General features: G+C 38.2%; 1 protein-coding gene across 10 annotated transcripts in view; it reads left to right on the top strand.

Moving 5' to 3' along the window:
* The window catches only part of NBEA (neurobeachin), an 862,398-nt gene that overhangs the window by 218,055 nt on the left and 624,706 nt on the right, over positions 1–19,637 (top strand). For all 10 annotated transcript variants that reach the window (XM_075061639.1, XM_075061640.1, XM_075061634.1 and 7 more), the window contains exons 9-10: positions 6,333–6,530; positions 9,217–9,350. In XM_075061639.1, the coding sequence (XP_074917740.1) occupies positions 6,333–6,530; positions 9,217–9,350 (332 nt within the window). The remainder of the gene's footprint in view (positions 1–6,332; positions 6,531–9,216; positions 9,351–19,637) is intronic.

Here is a 19,637-nt window from a genome sequence, read left to right as displayed (position 1 = left end):
CACACTAAGCACATTAATTCAGTGTTGTGTGTCCATGTACCAAGGCTAGTGTCGACTTCCAGAGCGTTGCACTGTGGGTAGCTATCCCATAATTTCCCCAGTCTCCCTGGCCCATTAGAATTCTGGGTTGAGATCCCAGTGCCTGATGGGGCCAAAAATTTGTTGCGGGGGTTATGGGTAAATGTCATCAGTCAATCCTCCCTCCATGGAAGCAACGGCAGACAATCATTTTGCACCCTTTTCCCTGGATTGCTCGGGCAGATGCCATAGCACGGAAACCATGGAACCCGTTCAGCCTTTTTCACTGTCACCGTATGTCTACTGCATGCTGCTGACAGACGTGCTACTGCAGTGCTACACAGCAGCATACCCTTGCCTTTTGCAAGTTTGCAAAGATGGTTACCAGCTATACTGTACTGTCGGCTGCTGTCATGGGTGCTCTTGGCTGGCCTCGGTGAGGTCGGTCAGGGGCGCTGGGACGAAAATGGAATGACTCACCTGGTCGTTCTCTCCTTTAAGTTTTGTCTAATAAAGAGTCAGTCCTGCCAAGAAATATCAGGCAAGCCTACTAAGAACCGGAGAGGCAATAGCTGCTCTGGGTCAGAGCCGAGACATCCCGCTGAATGTGAGCTGCATGCATTCTAGGGGTGGGCCCTGCAACAAACCCTACCCATGCCTTCTCTTCCTCCCTACCCTTCCTGGGCTACCATGGCAGTTTCCCCCATTTGTGTGATGAAATAATAATGGATGAATAAGAAACAACACTGAGTTTATTTCAAGCAGAGATCAAAGTGGGTGAGGGGAAGGTGTGGTTGGCACTTGCTCAGCCTGTAAGCTGAAATGGAATCTGTGACAAGCACTAGGATAGAAACACAGGCAGGACTGAATCTCCATTTGTCTGTGGGCCTTTGTGTTGGACACTGGTAAATACAAAATGTCCCAGGATACGTGGGGTGGGACAGTTTTAAATGGAGACTTAATTTTTTTATTTCAGCAAAATATAAAGGTCTAAGTATCTGATTGTGAGCCCCAGTAGTAAGGGAAGGCTGGGGTAGGCATGACGCGCAGTGCTGCTGACTGGAGAGCAGCCTGAGCAGAAGCCTCTGGCTGCCATGATATTCCAGGCACGACTGAATCTCCATCAGACAAAACTTAAAGAAGAGAATGACCTGAGTCATTCCCTTTTTTGCCCGGGCAACCGGCTGACCGTGCGAGCCAGCCAGAGCACCCACGGATGACAATGACGATATCAGTCATACTGTACCGTCTGCTGTCCGCAAGGCAAGGCAATGGGATACTGCTGTGTAGCGCTGCAAGCACCGCGTCTGCCAGCAGCATCCAGTAGACATTCAGTGATATTGAAAAAAGGCGAGAAACGATTTTTGTTGCTTTCACAGGAGCGGGAGGTGGACAACATGTACCCTGACCACCCGACATATTTTTGACCCTTCAGGCTTTGGGAGCTCAGCCCAGAATTCAATGGTTTTCGGGAGTGTGGGAACTGTGGGATAGCTACAGTCATCAGTCGCCCCTCCCTCTGTGAGTGTCCATTTGATTCTTTGGCTTTCTGTAAGCTTGTCTCAGCTCCTTAAGTTTCACGCAGCACTGTGTTGAGCCCCTGTTGTGGCCTCTGTCCATCATGGCCTTGGAGATTTTTTCAAATGTTTTGGCATTTTGTCTTTTGGAATGGAGTTCTGATAGAACAGATTCATCTCCCCATACAGAGAACAGATTCGGTATCTCCCGTACGGTCCATGCCGGAGCTCTTTTTTGATTCTGGGACGGCATGGTCACCTGTGCTGATCAGTCCTCCACACTGGGCAAACAGGAAATGAAATTCAAAAGTTCGCGGGGCTTTTCCTGTCTACCTGGCCAGTGTATCCGAGTTCAGATTGCTGTCCAGAGCGGTCACAATGGTGCACTGTGGGATAGCTCCCAGAGGCCAATAGTGTCGAATTGTGGCCACACTAACCCTAATTTTGAATGGCAATACTAATTTCAGCGCTACTCCCCTTGTCGGGGAGGAGTACAGAATTCGATATTAAGAGCCCTTTATATCGAAGTAAAGGGCTTTGTTGTGTGGATGGGTGCAGGGTTAATTTGATTTAACGCTGTTAAATTTGAGATAAACTCATAGTGTAGACCAGGCCTGTGATTCAGAATTAAGGCCAGTTTTCGAAACAGTGATGGAGATGCTCAAATAAAAGGCTGCTCAATTCTGAACATTTATCTGTTAATGATTAATACCAAAATGTTTAATATATATATACAGAAAATACAGTGTTGGTATCAACATCCCTAAATAATTGAATCTCAGTAACACCATATTATTCTCAATCCTATATGTCTTATAGATCATTGGTAGGGTGACCATATATCCCGTTTTGGGTGGAACAATCCTTCTTTTTTAAGTGCTGTCCCTGCCGTCCTGACTCTTTTGGCAAAACTAGACATTTGTCCCGTTTGCTCTTGGCAACTGATCAACTGGAAAAATGCACAGTTTTGCCAAAAAGTGGGGTACAACCTCCGGCAGGGTACAGACCCTCCATCCTCTTTTCTCATGGAGCCATTCCCACCTCTTGTTTCCACAAGAATTAATTACTGAATGAGAGGGATGAGGTGTGGAGCATGCTGTCAGATGTCTTAAAAGAGCAACACTCCGATGGGGAAACTACAGAACCCAAACCACTAAAAATGGAAAATCACCCTGCTGCTGGTGGCATCTTTTTGGCTTGTGTGAGATGGTGGACCCCATTTAACCTTTTCCGAGCAGGATCAACAATGCTACAGTGTGGGATATTTTAAGAAAATAATGCTATCCTATTAAATTTACCTTTTACCTTTTAAAAGGTTTAAATGTCCGTGTCTATGCTTTTCTTTTTAATTCAGCCCAAATAGCGTGAATGGAAACCAACATGACAACAGCTCTCTCTGCAAGTATAGGGAAAGGGCCACACCGTGTGAAGACATGGAAGCTCTCCATGAGCCAACTTCACAGATTTATGCCATTTGCTCTAGTGCAGTATAAGTACTCAGAGTGTTTTCTGTGTGCATACAAAACAAGGATTCCCTGTGGCACCTTAGAAACTAACAAATGTATTGGGCATAAGTTTTTGTGGGCTAAAACCCACTTTATCAGATGCATGGAATGAAAAATACAGAAAGCAGTATAAATATTATAGCACATGAAAAGATGGGAGTTGCCTTATCAAGTGGGACGTCAGTGCTACAGTGAGTCTCTTCCCTCATGATACTAACAATCAATATAAGTAACAAAGTATTGTTATGTTACAAACATTTACTGCATTTCTTTCTCTACCTTGATGATTGCGACTGTGGATCTTATGGAAGCTCCAGGTTATGATCACTTCCTTCAGGCAAAAGCTTTCTGTCTGTAGTTGTCAGAAGCCTGACAAAGTGAAAGAGAGAGATCTAGCTTGTGTGTGTCTGGCTTTCAGGCAGTGATCTAGAACATTTAATTTACTTTTGAACCAGTGTAAACATTGTAAACCAGTAGGCAGCACAGATATTAAATTTATTAATAACATGGGTTTGTTTGAACCTAAACCTTTTTGAAATTCACGGCACTGAATTCTGAATAAAATGTTCATAGAACTTGCTGCAAACAGTAATAGGGAATGTTCACGCTTGATCTAACTAAATCATTCTGGTCTCTGGGTCCAATATAATGAAAAAGTCCAAATGGGTTGGAAGATCCTAAAATTTTGGACAATCATGCTTTTCCTCTCTACTCATCCTCAATCATTCCTTTTAATTTGTTTTTTTTCTCAGCAGGTAAGTATTTAATTTAAAAACAAAATAAAACTCACCTTTTCATTTAGTAGTATTTTAACAAGGTTATCAGAGGGCTTGTTTTAAAATAAGACTAGCTGTGTGAACACAGGGCTTCTTTCCTTGATCTGTCATCCCTATCTTTCCTACTTTCCTCTCCCTGGTTGAGCCCTTATTTCCCCTCAAGTAGTAAGTCAAAATGTTTCTTGTAATTTCAGTTTAAATTGCTTTTGTGTTTCCATTATTCAATGATATAAGATTGAAGTGGTTAGAAGTTTAGATTTCTGGTAAACTTTGAACTGGATAACAAATTTCCTAATGCTCAGAAGCAGTAAATATTAAAGTAACAAGAAGCTACTGAAATTACTTTCAAGAGTTATGTTAAAAGTCTATAACCACTTAGTGACAAAAATGATGTAGAGTTTTGCTATTTTTCTTTGTCTAAATCCACCTGATTTAGGCCTCTAAGTGCTACCAAAATGGAAGGGTCAAATAATATGAAACGGTCTGCCATGCTTATAGTTGCAAAACTTAGAAATTTGGCAAAGTATCTTAAAAAAATATATATTAAATGGGTTTTTGCTCCTGAAAAAAACACAAGGGTATGGCATTTTTTTTTCTATATTGGAAGAGATTTCAGATCGTGGTACAACATAAAAACATGTCAAAAGCTGGAATGCAAATTTTTTTTTGAAATCAACAAAAAGGCAAATGTAGATTTGCTCAATATGTAAACCACTACTTTTGACACTGGGGGAGGGGCAACAAATAGAATACTTTAATTATCTGTACATTTAAAGAAATTGTCCCATTTTTTAAAAAGACATACTCCCTTTTTCTCAGGCAGATGTTTGTGAGGTAATATAACTATGCTTATTAACTGTTAAGTGAAGTCTAAGTAGCATTATCAGCAAAAACTAGCTGCATTACGTGAAGAGTAGCTGTATATTTGTAAGAAAACATAATTTGTGGGGAGGGGGCAAGGAGCCTCTTACAAATTGTCTTTGTTTGCTACTAGCCTGGACATCAGTGGATTTGGATAGCATGCCACCAGTCCCCTGATGTAATTATTACATACAACACTGGGTGGGAGCGCTGGTGAGAGTGTAAGTGGGAGAAGTTGAGGAGGACAGAAAATGATAAAAATGTTGCACATTTTGAAATGTGGTTGGTTATATGCAGTTTGAGCATTGTGAATTTGATTAGCCTTCAGAACAAATTATTTAATGATGATTTTAGAAATCATTACATTGAAATTCAAACTTCATTACTTTAATGGTAATAATTTCTAACAGCTTTGGTTTATTTTTATGGATACTGTGTTTTACCACTAGTTGCCTTCCGCAGCTGTCAAATGATTATAGCATGCTAAAGTAGTAAGTCAAGTAAAGCTGACAGCTTGTTGCAGAAGGAAATGGATGTATCTCTTCATGCTTGGTCAGTTTGACAGTGTTGCCAGAAAACATGATTTTGAATCAAATAAGAATCACAATATATTTAAGAGTAATACAGATTTCCAGTCTTCCCTTAACTTTGAAAATCATTGTTCTTGAAATCTGGCATTTGGAAAATTGCGGGCGGGAGGGTTGTTTTTTTGTTTTTGTGTTTTTTATTGTTGTAAGTGTTTTCACATCGGTAGCTCCTTGGAATGTGTTACGGTCTGTTAGTTAATGAAGCATGGGATGCATGCTGTTTTGTAAAACCCCTTTCCATTATATCAAAAAGATATTGGTAGAAGCCCTGGGAAGTATGCATGTATAAACTCTTCCATTAAAATATTTTCTTTGGACTTGGTAAACATGTAATGTAATTAGTAAAAAGTCAAAGAAGCAAGATTAAAAATATATGGTTTCAACAGATTTTCATAAGAACCCATACAGCATGTAAACAGTTTTTAATATCTTTGACAATTCTGAATGGTGTCACTGAAAAATTATCTTTGTTTAACATGGATTGCCAGGATAGCAAAGTAAGAGTTTAGTTTGGAAAAAAAGATTCACAAATAAAGAACAAATAATTCAAATAATTTCTAGATCATTAAACTTTTTTTATCCTAAATAAAATGTGGAATAATTGAAATATCCTGTACCTTGGAAGGTGTATACTGTATTACTGTTAATATTAATAGACTTATATCTGCTTTTTGTGATGCATTTTCTGAAACATAGATTAATTGCAACCTGTTAAAACATTAATGCTGCTGCCTAGAAGAATAAATCATACCAGATAAATGAACAAAATGACATGCTAATAGTAGTATGTAGTAAATACTTTGATTTGTTCTTTTAGGTTGAAAAAATGATTTCCTGTCCGCTCCCAGTTTTACATTACTAATGGTAATAAAATTCAAGTATATATTTGTGGCTTAAATATATGAAAACATTTCAACAACAGCAGAAAATACGAAATATAGTTTAATGATAGATTCTGTATTGCTTGCCTGCCCTTCCTTCATATAATACAATAAACAGATCATGTGACATACATTTTTATTATTCATTTAAAATATGCACGTTTCAAGTCACTTTTTTTTTCCCCAGAGTACTTTCAAATTTAAATCTGAGAGTGATATTCATCTGGCTGAGCACCACAAACAAGTTCTATATGATGGGAAACTTGCAAGTAGTATTGCTTTTACTTACAATGCTAAGGCTACTGATGCTCAACTATGCCTTGAATCCTCACCAAAGGAAAACCCTTCAATTTTCGTACACTCTCCACATGCTCTTATGCTTCAGGTTTGTTTATATTGGTTCTTTATTTTCATGTTTTTGTTAATGGAGCTTACAGGCTGCCAAAGTGTGATTGAGGGTCTGTTTCTAATTAGTATTGTTATCATCTTTTAGTGTGTGTAGTCTTTCCTAGGTGTCCATTAGCCCCTTTGACACCTCATCTGACTGAGGCTGTCATTTTCTCCATTTAACCCATGGATTTCCCTTCCTTTGTACTGGCTGACATTTCTGTATCTTTCCTTCAGCATGAAGGACAGCAAACACTGTCGCTTATATGGCCATTATCAACTATATAACCTATTAATTGTTTGAGGTGCATTGTTTAGCACGACGTATGTAACTATACTTCTCCAGAAATATCTTGTGTTTAGGCCAAACTCTGCTAACACAAAAATTCTGCAATCTCTGTCCAATCTACATCTTGTATGATGATATAGTATGCTGCTGCCGTTGCTGTTTTCATTTAGCATTGCTTTAGTTCTAGATTAACATTTGTTTGTTTTTAAATGAGTAGCTATCATTCTCACCTAGCTACTTTTTCACTTGTTTTCTTGAGCCAAAATTATTAATGATGCAGTAAAGTAATGCGTATTACACAATGAACAATAGTTTGTCAAATTATATGTTGAGGGATATCAGTTTAATGCTTGCCTTATTTTCCAGCCCAGTCATTTTGAGCAAAATAGGTAATGAAACCAAGAAGTTTGAATAGGTCTAGTTTAACATTAAAGTTGACCAACTAAAGCATTCTATGGTTAAAGCATTTTTAATGTGGCTGCGCATTAATCACAGTTAACTCTCACAATTAATTCAAAAAAACTAATCACGATTAATTGTAGTTTTAATCGCACTGTTAAACAATACAATACCAGTTTAAATTTATTAAATATTTTGGATGTTTTTCTACATTTTCAAATATATTGATTTCAATTTCAACACAGATTACAAAGTGTGCACTGCTCACTTTATATTATTTTTATTACAAATATTAACACTGTAAAATGATAAAAGAAATAGTATTTTTCAATTCACCTCATGCAAGTACTGTAGTGCAATGTCTTTACTGTGACAGTGTAACTTACAAATGTAGATTTTTTTGTTACATAAGTACACTCAAAAACAAAACAATGTAACACTTTAGACCCTACAAGTCCACTCAGCCCTACTTCTTGTACAGTCAATTGCTAAGACAAACACATTTATGGGAGATAATGCTGCCCACTTCTTATTTACTATGTCACCTGAAAGCGAGAACAGGCGTTCATATGGGATTTTTTGTAGCTGGCATTGCAAGGTATTTATGTGCCAAATATGCTAACATTCTTATGCCCTTTCATGCTTCAGCCACCATTACAGAGGACATGCTTCCATGCATATGACACTTGTTAAAAAAAAAAAAATGCATTAATTCAGTTTGTGACACAGTTCTCCCCCAAGGAGATCAATGTCCCCTGCTCTCTTTCTGCTACATTCTGCTACATCTTCCATGTTATAGTAGTCTCAGATGGTGATTTAGCATATGTTGTTCATTTTAAGAACGCTTTCACTGCAGATTTGACAAAATGGAAAGAAGGTATGAATGTGAGATTTCTAAAGATAGCTACTGCACTTGACCTAAGGTTTAAGAATCTGAAGTGCCTTCCAAAATCTGAGAGGGATGAGGTGTGGAGCATGCTGTCAGATGTCTTAAAAGAGCAGCACTCTGATGGGGAAACTACAGAACCCGAACTACCAACAACGGAAAATCAGCTGGCTGCTGGTGGCATCTGACTCAAATGATAAAAATGAACATGCGTCAGTCTGCTCTGCTTTGGATTGTTTTTGAGCAGAACCCATCATCAGCATGGACACGTCCTCTGGAATGGTGCCTGAAGCATGAAGGGACATAGGAATATTTAGTCCATCTGGCATGTAAATATCTTGTGACACCAGCTACAGCAGTGCCATGCGATCACCTGCTCTTATTTTCAAGTGACATTGTAAACAAGAAGCGACCAGCATTATGTCCCACAAATGTAAACAAACTTGTTTCTCTGAACGATTGGCTGAACAAGAAATAGGACTAAGTAGGCTCTAAAGTTTTGTTTATTTTATTTTTAATGCAGTTTTTTGTACATAAACAAAAATTGTAAGTTCATCTTTCATAATAGAGATTGCACTACTGTACTTTTATGAGATAAATTGAAATACTATTTCTTTTGTTTTTTAGAGCACATATTTGTAATAAAAATATAAAGTGAGCACTGTATACTTTGTATTTTATGTTGTGATTAATATCAATAAATTTGAAAATGTAGAAAACATCAAAAATATTTAAATAAATAGTATTCTAATATTGTTTAACAGTTCCATTGATTGTACTTGAATTTTTTAACTGCTTGACAGCTCTAATTTTTAGGGCTTTTGTGGCAAAATGTCCTCAGGAACCTTAGGGTCTGTGTTACCTGTGTAGACTTTGTGTGAAACATAACTTTGTGGTGTTTGTTTACATATTTGGATGGCTTGAAGTTATGAAGAGAAATTATCTTTATAGCATTTAGACTAAATTGACAGAAAATAAAAAGCATAGTAAATTGTTTGTCTTTGAAGTGCCATTGGTAACTAGTTTTCAAATATTAGATGTTTATGGTAAAATGTGATAATGGCAAATACAAACTAACATTGAGAAACTTTTTTTGTTTTTTTAATATAGGATGTGAAAGCTATAGTAACCCACTCAATTCACAGTGCAATTCATTCAATTGGAGGGATTCAGGTTCTTTTTCCTCTCTTTGCCCAGTTAGACAATCGACAACTAAATGACAGTCAAATGGAAACAACTGTCTGGTAAGCTTATTTCAAGCAATTTACATAAAGTGTGCTAGCACTGTTTTTTTTTTCTCTTGTGGTAATTTGGTTAATATAAATGCTGTGACTTTCATGTGCGCTCTTCTTTCAGTTTCTAGCATGAAAACATTACCTTTTAAAATGTCATTTACCACTGACTTTTATTTTTCTCTGAAAATGTTCCACCCCTGCCATGCCCCTGCTCTGCCTGTTTCCCCGAGGCCCCACCCTCCCTCTACCTCTTCCCATCCCCTTCCCCAAGCCCCTGGCACTAGCTACTCTTTGCCCTCCCCCAGCTGCCAAACAGCTGTGACTGGTGGGTGCTGAGCACCCACTATTTTTTTCCCATGAGTGCGAGTCCCAGAGCACCCACAGAGTTGGCACCTAAGGCATTTACCATGGTACTGTATAATATCATGCTGAAGAATGCTTTTAAACTAAAGGAAATTCATAGGAAAATGAAACTAATGTAGTGCACTAAACATCGAGTTCAATCTACCAGGAGTGCATGTCCAAAATATGTATATTTTGTTAATGCTGTAGATCTTGCTTAATTAAAATTCTCCTTTAGTTGGACTACTATCCCAAATTAACAAAGGACATTGCTCTGGTGAATAAATCTGTTGGAGAAGACTGCACATGCTGCATCAGGATAGAGAGGAGGACCCTGGTCTGTTAGCCACAGGCACAGCTCTGAGTTATCCAGAATGATGGCTGTGGCTCCATGCATGTCATTAGTGTTGAAGGGCTCGAGCTGTTAGTCAGACAGCACAGATATGACAGTGTACTTTGAGAATTGCCTCTGTGTTTCCTCATGTGTAAGATATGTACAATGGGGATGCTGATATTCCAGAATCTTCTAGAAAAGTGTTTCTCAAACTGGGGTCGCTGCTTGTGCAGGGAAAGCCCCTGGTGGGCCAGGCCGGTTTGTTTACCTGCCTTGTTCGCAAGTCTGGCCGATCGCGTCTCCCACTGGCCACGGTTCGCTGCTGCAGGCCAATGGGGGCTGCTGGAAGCGGCGGCCAGTAAGTCCCTCGGTCCTCGCCGCTTCAGCAGCTCCCATTGGCCTGGAGTGGCGAACCGTGGACAATGGGAACCGGAGCCACGATCGGCCAGACCTGTGGACGGGGCAGGTAAACAAACCCGCCTGGCTCACCAGGGGCTTTCCCTACACAAGCGGCAACCCCCATTTGAGAAACACTGTTCTAGAAAAAATGTCTTGCTGGATGGGTAGGAGCACTCCCCCTTGAATGTTTAGAGTCTGCACGAGGGCTGTGCAACTCAAATCTCTTTCCAGGGCTAATCATAGGCATAGGGGTCTTCTTCCCTTGCCAGAAACGTTGGCCAGATTTTTTAAAATACACTCTTCTGTGTATTTTTTTATAATTAACCGCAGTGAGTAATTCCTAGTCATTTTAGATAGTTCTTTGGGAAGTGTATAAATTGTTAAATTTTCTGCTCTGTTGTATGTTTTAATTCTTGAACACAGAAAATGCACTTCAGGATTAGAATAAATGCAAGTTCAGTGGTATTTTTGAAAGAGTGGTTAACTGAAGAACAGTTAAACTAGTGTTAAAGTAACACCAGACTTTTGACAGATAGACTGTGGAAAATCTTAAATTTTGTGTTCATTTCAGTTGTAAGGTAAATTTCCTATATTTCATTCTATTTTTAGCAGCAAGTCCAGTATGGTGATATAGTGGCAAATTGCTCCCTTTATAGTGACTTAAGAACCTTTCACTTCAATTGGGTACTGAAATAAAAATGATTTCCAAAAAAGTGTTGAAAATTCCTATATTCAGTGTATAGATTTTCCAGTACATAGATATAAATTAATCACTGGATTTTCCCTGAAATAACTATACTCTGTTTATATCACAGTGATATTGATTTGCCCCCAACCCCTGCTCCAGTCCCTCCATATTTTACCCAGATAGAGTAGTTGTGTACTTCTGTAGGTGGGATATTCACTTACTGCTAACAGATTTAATTGTGCTTTGCACATGATGAATTTTGCTTTGCAGTTTGTAAATGCAGAAGTGAAAAAATGCTTAGTTTGACGTAACTGAAGGGAATATTTATTTATCTGTGAACTTAATAGCATAGAAATAAACAAAATGACCCATTCTAGTTTTAGGAAGCTTTAGATATGACAAAACTTACTTTATATTCAATTTATTAAACTTATTTTGTAGACAGTAAAACAATAAATTGCCCTGACTCTTCTATTTGAAGCACTTAAGTGAGATTATAATGTGAGTTTTAGAAAACCCTCTTTCACTCTGTGGGTTCCCTAGTGAAAACACTAAATCCAATTTTAAATGCATATGGCCATTTCTGTAGTTAGTGGAACTTTGACGGGAAAGACATTTGCTCTATTTGAATCAAGCAATAAATTCCCATTTTTAAGATATTGATGTTCTTATGGAATCAGATAATTATTTTATTTCTAATCAGACTCTGCAACCTATCACGCTAAACGCTATGCGACATACTGTACCAAGATGCAGTCTCTGTTCTCAAGAGCAAATAATAAAAGACTCAAACAGATGACAGATTGGGGAAAGATGTAACAAAAATGATCAAGCTGGTGATTGTTACACTTCATCTTTGTATTTTACTTTTTTTATAGGATAGAGGTGGGATGAGGATTATGGCAGGATAGGGGAGTTAAAATAAACAAGGGTGTAGGAAAATGAAAGAAGGGGAGAAGGGACATTGAGGAGAATGGAAAAGTCAGATGAGAAGAGGCGCTAGAGAGGGAACGATGTGGAGGCACAGACATTAGGGAGACAAAGGCTTGCTGTGTGTAAGGATTGTAATGGAGAGGACAGGGTCCCTTACCTATATAACTTTTGTTAACTTTCCTAATTTTCTATTTTGTAAAGTTTACCTTATTGTGTATTTCATTTTTTTACCCAGTTGTTACTTTTTCAAAATTTTATAATTGATTTTCCCTAATTCAAATTTTTAATCGTTGCCTATTTTCTGTTTAAACATAAATGTAATCATTACCTTGTTTGTCCTACGTAAATTTATAAAGAGAGATTATTACAATATGTTTAACACAATAGCATTCCAGTTCTTTCAAACAAAACAGTTAAGCTCCATCTTCATAAAAAGCAATTAGGCCAGAATATAACGTGTATTATCTCCCTGCAGAAAGTAAGTCCAAATGACTTTTGATGTCACCAGACCATTTGGTTTGTAAAGACCAGCTACTATTACTATCACCTCTCTCTCTCTCTCTCTCTCTCTCTCTCTCTCTCTCTCTCTCTCTGGTGGGGGGCAAATTGGGTGACTCTTTTGTAGGTGGGCCCCGATATCTCTTACCTTGTGTGTAGCTGGGAAACCTGATGTTCCAAAATAAATATTATAGGTTTCCAACCTTTTCTCCCTTTTATTTTCTCAACAAATCAAAATCTGTTCAATAAATTCAAGTCCTTTTTAAATCTTCTAGATTTAAACAGCTGTGTAAAGATTTATGGTCCCAACAAGGTTCCTACATTAAATTTTATTCTCTGACATGCTGATACCTTAATTTCTCCCAAAATGATAGATTTAGTATGAATAAAATGTTTAATTACTGTGCTGGGCAATCCTACCTCAGCCACCCAACGGCCTGCTGATATTCTTGTTCAGTTTATTGTCCCATAGCTCTGTCTTATGTGTTCCAGTCTTGTGCAGGGGCCAACAGTCTTGCTGTCTAAACACTGTAGAGAGTCTTGTACTTACCTGCTCAGAGAGGAGAGCAGCAGAACAATGTGAACTGCTGTCTACACTAAACTCAGTTGTTGGTCTAATGTTAGACCATCATTCAGTGTCTTTTTCAGACGAGGGAATTTGAATGCTAACAATTTCTTCTTTTCCTCTTGCTTCTCAAAGATAGTAGTTATAGTAGAAAATTCTGCAGTTTCAGTCAGAGATATTTACCTACCAGCAAGCAAGGTATTACGCCTACATATTTTGTGGTACAGCTGCAGATCCTTTTTGATGATATATATTGGGATTATAATATCAGAGGATTAACATTGTTCAGCAATTGTTTTATATTTGTCACTGTTGGTATTAATTCAGGTGTACTTCTTCTCATTGACATTAATATTGAATTTGATAGTGTATGAAGTAAAAGCAGCAGAGTCCTGTGGCACCTTATAGACTAACAGACATTTTGGAGCATGACCTTTCGTGGGTGAATACCCACTTCGTCGGATGCAATGACGAAGTGGGTATTCACCCACAAAAGCTCATGCTCCAAAACGTCTGTTAGTCTATAAGGTGCCACAGGACTCTTTGCTGCTTTTACAGATCCAGACTAACACAGCTACCCCTCTGATACTTGACAGTGTATGAAGTGTAATCTTCTATACTAACTCAATTCCTGTGCAAATTCTAATTCAGATTATTTTTCTGGTTGTGCTTATAATGATTCAGTACATCTAGAGAAAAATCCTGAAAGGAGGAGGAGGATTTAAATTGTTTGGTAGACTAGATTAGGGTTAAAGCATTTAGCAGCAAAATAAGACTTGGACCCAATGTTTCCTACACTTATTCTAGAAATGGCAATCCAGGATTGCAGACTACATACTTTATACAGAGGATATCAAGAATAATCAGAAAGATATCACATATGTAGGAAGTAAATAGAATAACTAGAGTTGCTAAATTTTCTAAATACTGATTTTAGACAAAGCAGCGATGAATTTGTTGCCAAAAAAAAATTAAAATTCATCCCCTTTTTCAAACACCTCTACTAATAGCATTCTTCTGTATTTTTAGCTCAGTCAGTCCAGATTGAAAGGATGTTGTCTGCCTCTTAAGAGAGAAGTATGAATGAAAAAAATGACAGCCTTGTATCCATGTTTCTATTCTTTCTTCATCTCCACCTCTGAATAGTTTCCAGTGTCTGTCCTGCCTTCGTCAATCAAATATCTTGCAGTATCAGTGGTTTTTCTAGTCTTTTTGTTTTTAAGAACATAAGAACGGCTGTACTGGGTCAGACCAAAAGTTCATCTAGCCCAGTATCCTGACAGTGGCCAATACCAGGTGCCGCAGAGGGAGTGAACCTAACAGGTAATGATCAAGTGATCTCTCTCCTGCCATCCATTTTCACCTTCTGACAGACAGAGTCTAGGGACTCCATTCCTTACCCATCCTGGCTAATAGCCATTAATGGACTTAACCACTTTGAATTTATCCAGTTCTTTTTGTTTTTTCTTTGTTCCTATCTTTGCAGTTTACAGTTATGCCTCATGAATTGTATAGCTGAATTTAGGACCATGGGAAGAACAAAATGGGGAGGGTCCATTTGTGTCTCAAATTTTTACCACAGATTTCTTTCTTTTAATCTGCTAGTTTACAGCAACATTGTTAAGAGCATACTTGTTCTGATCTTGGTTTTGGAATTTTTTTGTATCACTAATATGTCCCACTCATTGATGTGGTCATGGAAATAATGAGAGACACATACTGCAATATGATTAAATATGGAGACCGGAACTTTATTTAAAACTATTACCTTTTCTGGGGTAACAACTCTAAGCTGCCTGAGAGGGTTGTTCCATTGTAGTTCTCCACTGGCTCTAATGGCCCCAGGCACTACGAACGTGTGGATGGGTATGAAGGCCGTGCTCCCTCTACACCTTCAACCCGGCAACCCAGACTGGAAGTCAGAGTCTGGTTCCATCCCACTTCTCTAATGCTGGAGATAGGAGACATGGAAGGAGGGGAGTTGCATGCTGCATGAGACATCTAATTCCTTAGTACTGTCCTGAGGGCTAATGTACATCAAAGCAGCTCACTGAGTTACAGGGACCTTATATCAGACCTTTCTAATGTACCAACCAACCTGCCAACATTGCAACAGTTGTAATATAACCCCCAAAACAGACATGCTGGACTGATGGTAAAAACCCATATAACAGTTCACCAGTTTTGCTATATGGGAAAAGTCCCTTTCAGACCTCAAAACAGCCTAGCCTCTGGCATTGAAGGAGATCCAGCAACCAGATTATTGGTGAGAAGGGTGGGGCTGAAACATAGTGCCCTAAATGGCTACTTGCCAGGCAGCAGATAATAGCAATCTCCTTCCCACTCCATCTCCTGCAGGGAGGAGCTAATCACTTTGGGCCCATTACCCCACAGTCGGTGGCAGCAGTGATGGTTGGTCAGGTTTTGATGGCTGGATCCAGAATGTGATACCGTTCTCCCTAGCCTGCAGCACAAGAAAAGGGGAAGAGGATGGGAAGGGAAAGAGGAAGAAGCATTCTCCTTCCCTCCCTTCCTCCACACACATTGAAGGCAAGTGGAAGGGGGACAGGGAACTTAGAAAACCAGAAGGAGCATATGGAGACTAACCTAGCTAGTTGCTCCTGGTCAGGGGCGGCTCCAGCTTTTTTGCCGCCCCAAGGACAGCAGTCAGACTGCCTTCGGCGGCGCACCTGCGGGAGGTCCCTGGTCCCGCAGCTTCAGCGTACCCACCGCTGAATTTCCATGGAATCTGCGGGACCGATGGACCTCCCGCAGGCAAGCCAACTGAAGGCAGCCTGACTGCTGCCCTTGCGTGGACTGGCAGGCTGCCCTCTGTGGCTTACCACCCCAGGCATGCACTTGGAGCGGTGGTGCCTGGAGCCACTGTTGCTCCTGGTTAAGATCTCATCTGAACACACACACAGCCCAGAATGTCTCCATTGCTCCACCATTGAGTAATAATGGGAAGCATTGGGGCCCTTCCTGTTTTATGACTGTCATGTTTTAGAAGGCACGATTAAATCTGAACAAGTCTATTTAATTAGCTGAACAAAGGGATGCTTACAAATATGCACAGCAGGATGACTTCAGCTTTAGAGTCCTAATACAATTCTATTTTGCACTCTGTAAGTAGGTAATTTTCCCAACCTGCACTCAAACACAATCAACACAGTAAGTAAGGTCCAAACAAGGCCTCTTCCTGTGTTTGATCTTATGAACGAAAAAATGAACAATAAGATAATGAAGATCAGTTTAAACCTTCTCCCTCTGGCATGATTATTTCTAAAGTGAAGCAGATTAAGTGGTGAGTCAGCAAAACTCATTTAACCCTTTCCCAACAGCAATAACTCTTGTTGAAAAATGTTACAGATGTTAGACTTTTACCAGTTTGTTACCTTCTTTATAATTATCCCTAAATCACAGACCTTCATCAATATCGTATCTGTCAGTGGATTGGAAAAGTTAACTCCAGGTAGTTTAGTAAATTTCTTTGTCAAAACTGAACACAGCTTTTGGGTGTAGGACTATATATATTTTTCCTTTCTGTTAATTTTCTCTCTTTATGTCTAGTAAATACTAGTGAATATATTAACATCTTTTGATACAATAGATCAATTGATGCTTTTGTTTCCTCTTTGGGAATTAGGAAATCTGAATGGGATTAGTTTTTAATGAATCCTCTCCAAAGTTAACCAGATATAGAATGTTGCAGTTTTCCATCCTTTCACATCTGCTCAACGTACATGTCATACTGTTAGTGGAGACTGTGAGACCTTTGCAACAGCACTTCTTTCTGTTTCCATCAAACCTCACTTCTATAATTTTCTTACATCCAACTGCCTAAATAATGTACAGTTCCAGGGGACAGTTTGGTAGCTTTGAATTTATGGAGGAATTGCTGATGGGCAGGGGAAAAATAGAAGAATTTAGGTACAGCATGACTTTTTCCTCTATTTTCTATTTTAAATCAATGGCTCACCTTCTCAAGCTGTTATAGAATCAATTTTCATAGTCTCAGAAAACAACAGTGACCAAAGTTTCTTTTACCATCTGTGGTTGATTTGTAGACTTAGAACTCTCCCTCACTAACACAGACTCTGCCAGGTTTATCTCTGCAATGTATTATTATTATTATTATTATTCTTGTTATATTACAAACCCTCCCTCTACTCCTCCCCAGATTTCTATTGAAGCATTTGTTATTTGATATGGATACATAATATGTCTGTTAGGTGATCTGGTCTGTAAGGGACATAGTGAAATTTCAGCCCATTTAAGAGCAAGTTCTCCAGTTAATCAAATATTGTTTTAGATCCATAAAGCAATAATAAATTGCTCACAAAGGAGGAAACATTCATTTTAGAGTTTGTTAAAGAAAGTTGCCTATTGTTCATTGATTCACTCAGTATAGACCATACGGCTGGGATCTTCAAATGTTACAAATGAATTGTCTTTATACTTGAAAATGTTTTGGGGTCTGAATACGCAACTTGAAGGAACTATACAAGAAGCTATTTTGATTGCATTACATGTCACGAGCAAAAGTTAATGCTTTTTTTGGTTTTTTTAAGAATGAGGATTATCACATTCTGGAATTATGAAACCCATTATCCAAAATCTGTTTTTTAATGACTGTAAGTGGTAAAACTATCATCCTTCTGTTTAAGGGGTGGCATTGCTAAGTAGCTTTTTGGTAACATTTCAAGAGAAGATGATTTACCATGATAGGGATTCATATTAAATCATGTTTCTGAATGAAGGAAATCAGTTTATAGAGAAGTTAGATAGTTAATGTGACTAAATTTATGATGCATATGACAAAACAAATTATGTTGTTGGCTATTTTTCCTATATAATCTAGGCGCAAGTGCAAATATAAAGGATATCTTTGTCTCTCTGTTGAGCCCATAAGTTATTCCCATAGCACATATATTTTCTGATAAATATCTCCACCCTTCTGATTAAAAGCTTTCTTACCCTTCCAAGAGTGCACTTTTTGGTACATTTGTGGGAAAAAAAAGTTATTGTAGTAGATTATTCATCGTATATTTTAGCTGTTGTGCAGGCAACCTGATGTGTTCTAGATGGGACATGGTATAGAGGAGATGTAGGAATGGGCTGAATTATCCTTTATATTTGCCTTTGTATATAGGGGAGTTGGAAATAGGCAAGAATTGAGAGAAATTTTGTATAGCAGTGCACAGAATTTTGCAAGTTTAATGTGAGCCCTGCAGCAATCCGATGCATTTTAGTTACTGGTAAGTTTGTTAAATTCTGTTTGAAAAATGTTCATCTTGGAAGATGGCCTTCTAAACAATATTACTTCCATTATGTTAACAGTAACCATTTTTAAAGCTTCTTTTTGGCTTCATGGTTCTACTGATAAAATAAATTTTATACGTTAAAGGCTTCAGCTATAGCTATATTTGCTAATATTTTGAATGGCCGACTTAATACAATTAACTGTTAGTTTGACTAGCTCTAGAATTATACAGTATTAAAAACTAGGGGCCTAATCCTCCTGATGAGAAGATATCTTCTCAAACAAGGCCCTTATAATTCAGTGTCAGAGAGAGTGATTACTTGTTTGTTCTAATACTATCTATGCTTGGTTGGGAAGTCAGTCTCAATAAGTGTTAAAGTGGAACTTACAGAGGGGGTTGAAAGGAAGTAACTTTCACATCTGTGTATTAGTTAGGTCCTTCAGGTAGCCAGATAAAACCTTCCATAGTATAAAACATACATGTTAGATAATGTACAGTGTATAAAAGAAGAAAGACCTGTCTGTCCTCTTTTCTTTAAATAACAGCTCCTGTACAAAATATAAATTAATGTAGTCTGTCCCTTTCCCAAGCCAATGGCTGAAATGTGTATGCAAGACTTCCACAACAAATTCAGGCCAAGCATATAATTTTTCTGTCCTTTCCTTTAATCATTTAATTTCTATACTGTATATGTAATGGCAGTTTAAAAACAACTATTTGTGAAGTGACTTTACAGATCTTTCTTATATCATTTGACATGTTAGACGCTCCTTAATAGCTCTGTGTTCTGTTTGGTAATATACATAAACCATTTTTTCTCTATTATGTTTAACTGTGAGGCTAAAGGTAGTCAACTTTGTTGTGTCTTATACAGAATGTGCCCCAAACTTCTTAATGGTTATATCTTTAGGTGAATGTGAGATGGCTCTATTTAACCTCTAATTTCTCTGGTACTTGTAATTTTAATTATTTTAGGTTTGCAGTGGCCCATTAACATGTTCTCTCAAAGATTTGATTTATACTGTATATGATACTAATGGCTTTTCCCCATAAAATACCATGTGTTTATTGTGGTGGTAGTTGTCGTATATATTTACATTATAGTAGTGCCCAGAGGCCTCATACGAGACTGGGGCCCTATTGTTCTAAAGACAGTATGAATATATAGTAAGAGTAATTCTTTATCAGTGATCTTACAATCAAAATAGACAAGATGAACAAATGGTTAGAGGCACAGAGAGGTGAAGTAACTTGCCCAGGGACACACAGTAGG

Source organism: Chelonoidis abingdonii, chromosome 1, assembly GCF_003597395.2.
Source record: "Chelonoidis abingdonii isolate Lonesome George chromosome 1, CheloAbing_2.0, whole genome shotgun sequence".
Lineage (NCBI taxonomy): Eukaryota > Metazoa > Chordata > Testudines > Testudinidae > Chelonoidis > Chelonoidis abingdonii.
Note: the sequence above shows the minus strand (reverse complement) of the source record. Positions and strands in the feature narration are given on the sequence as shown.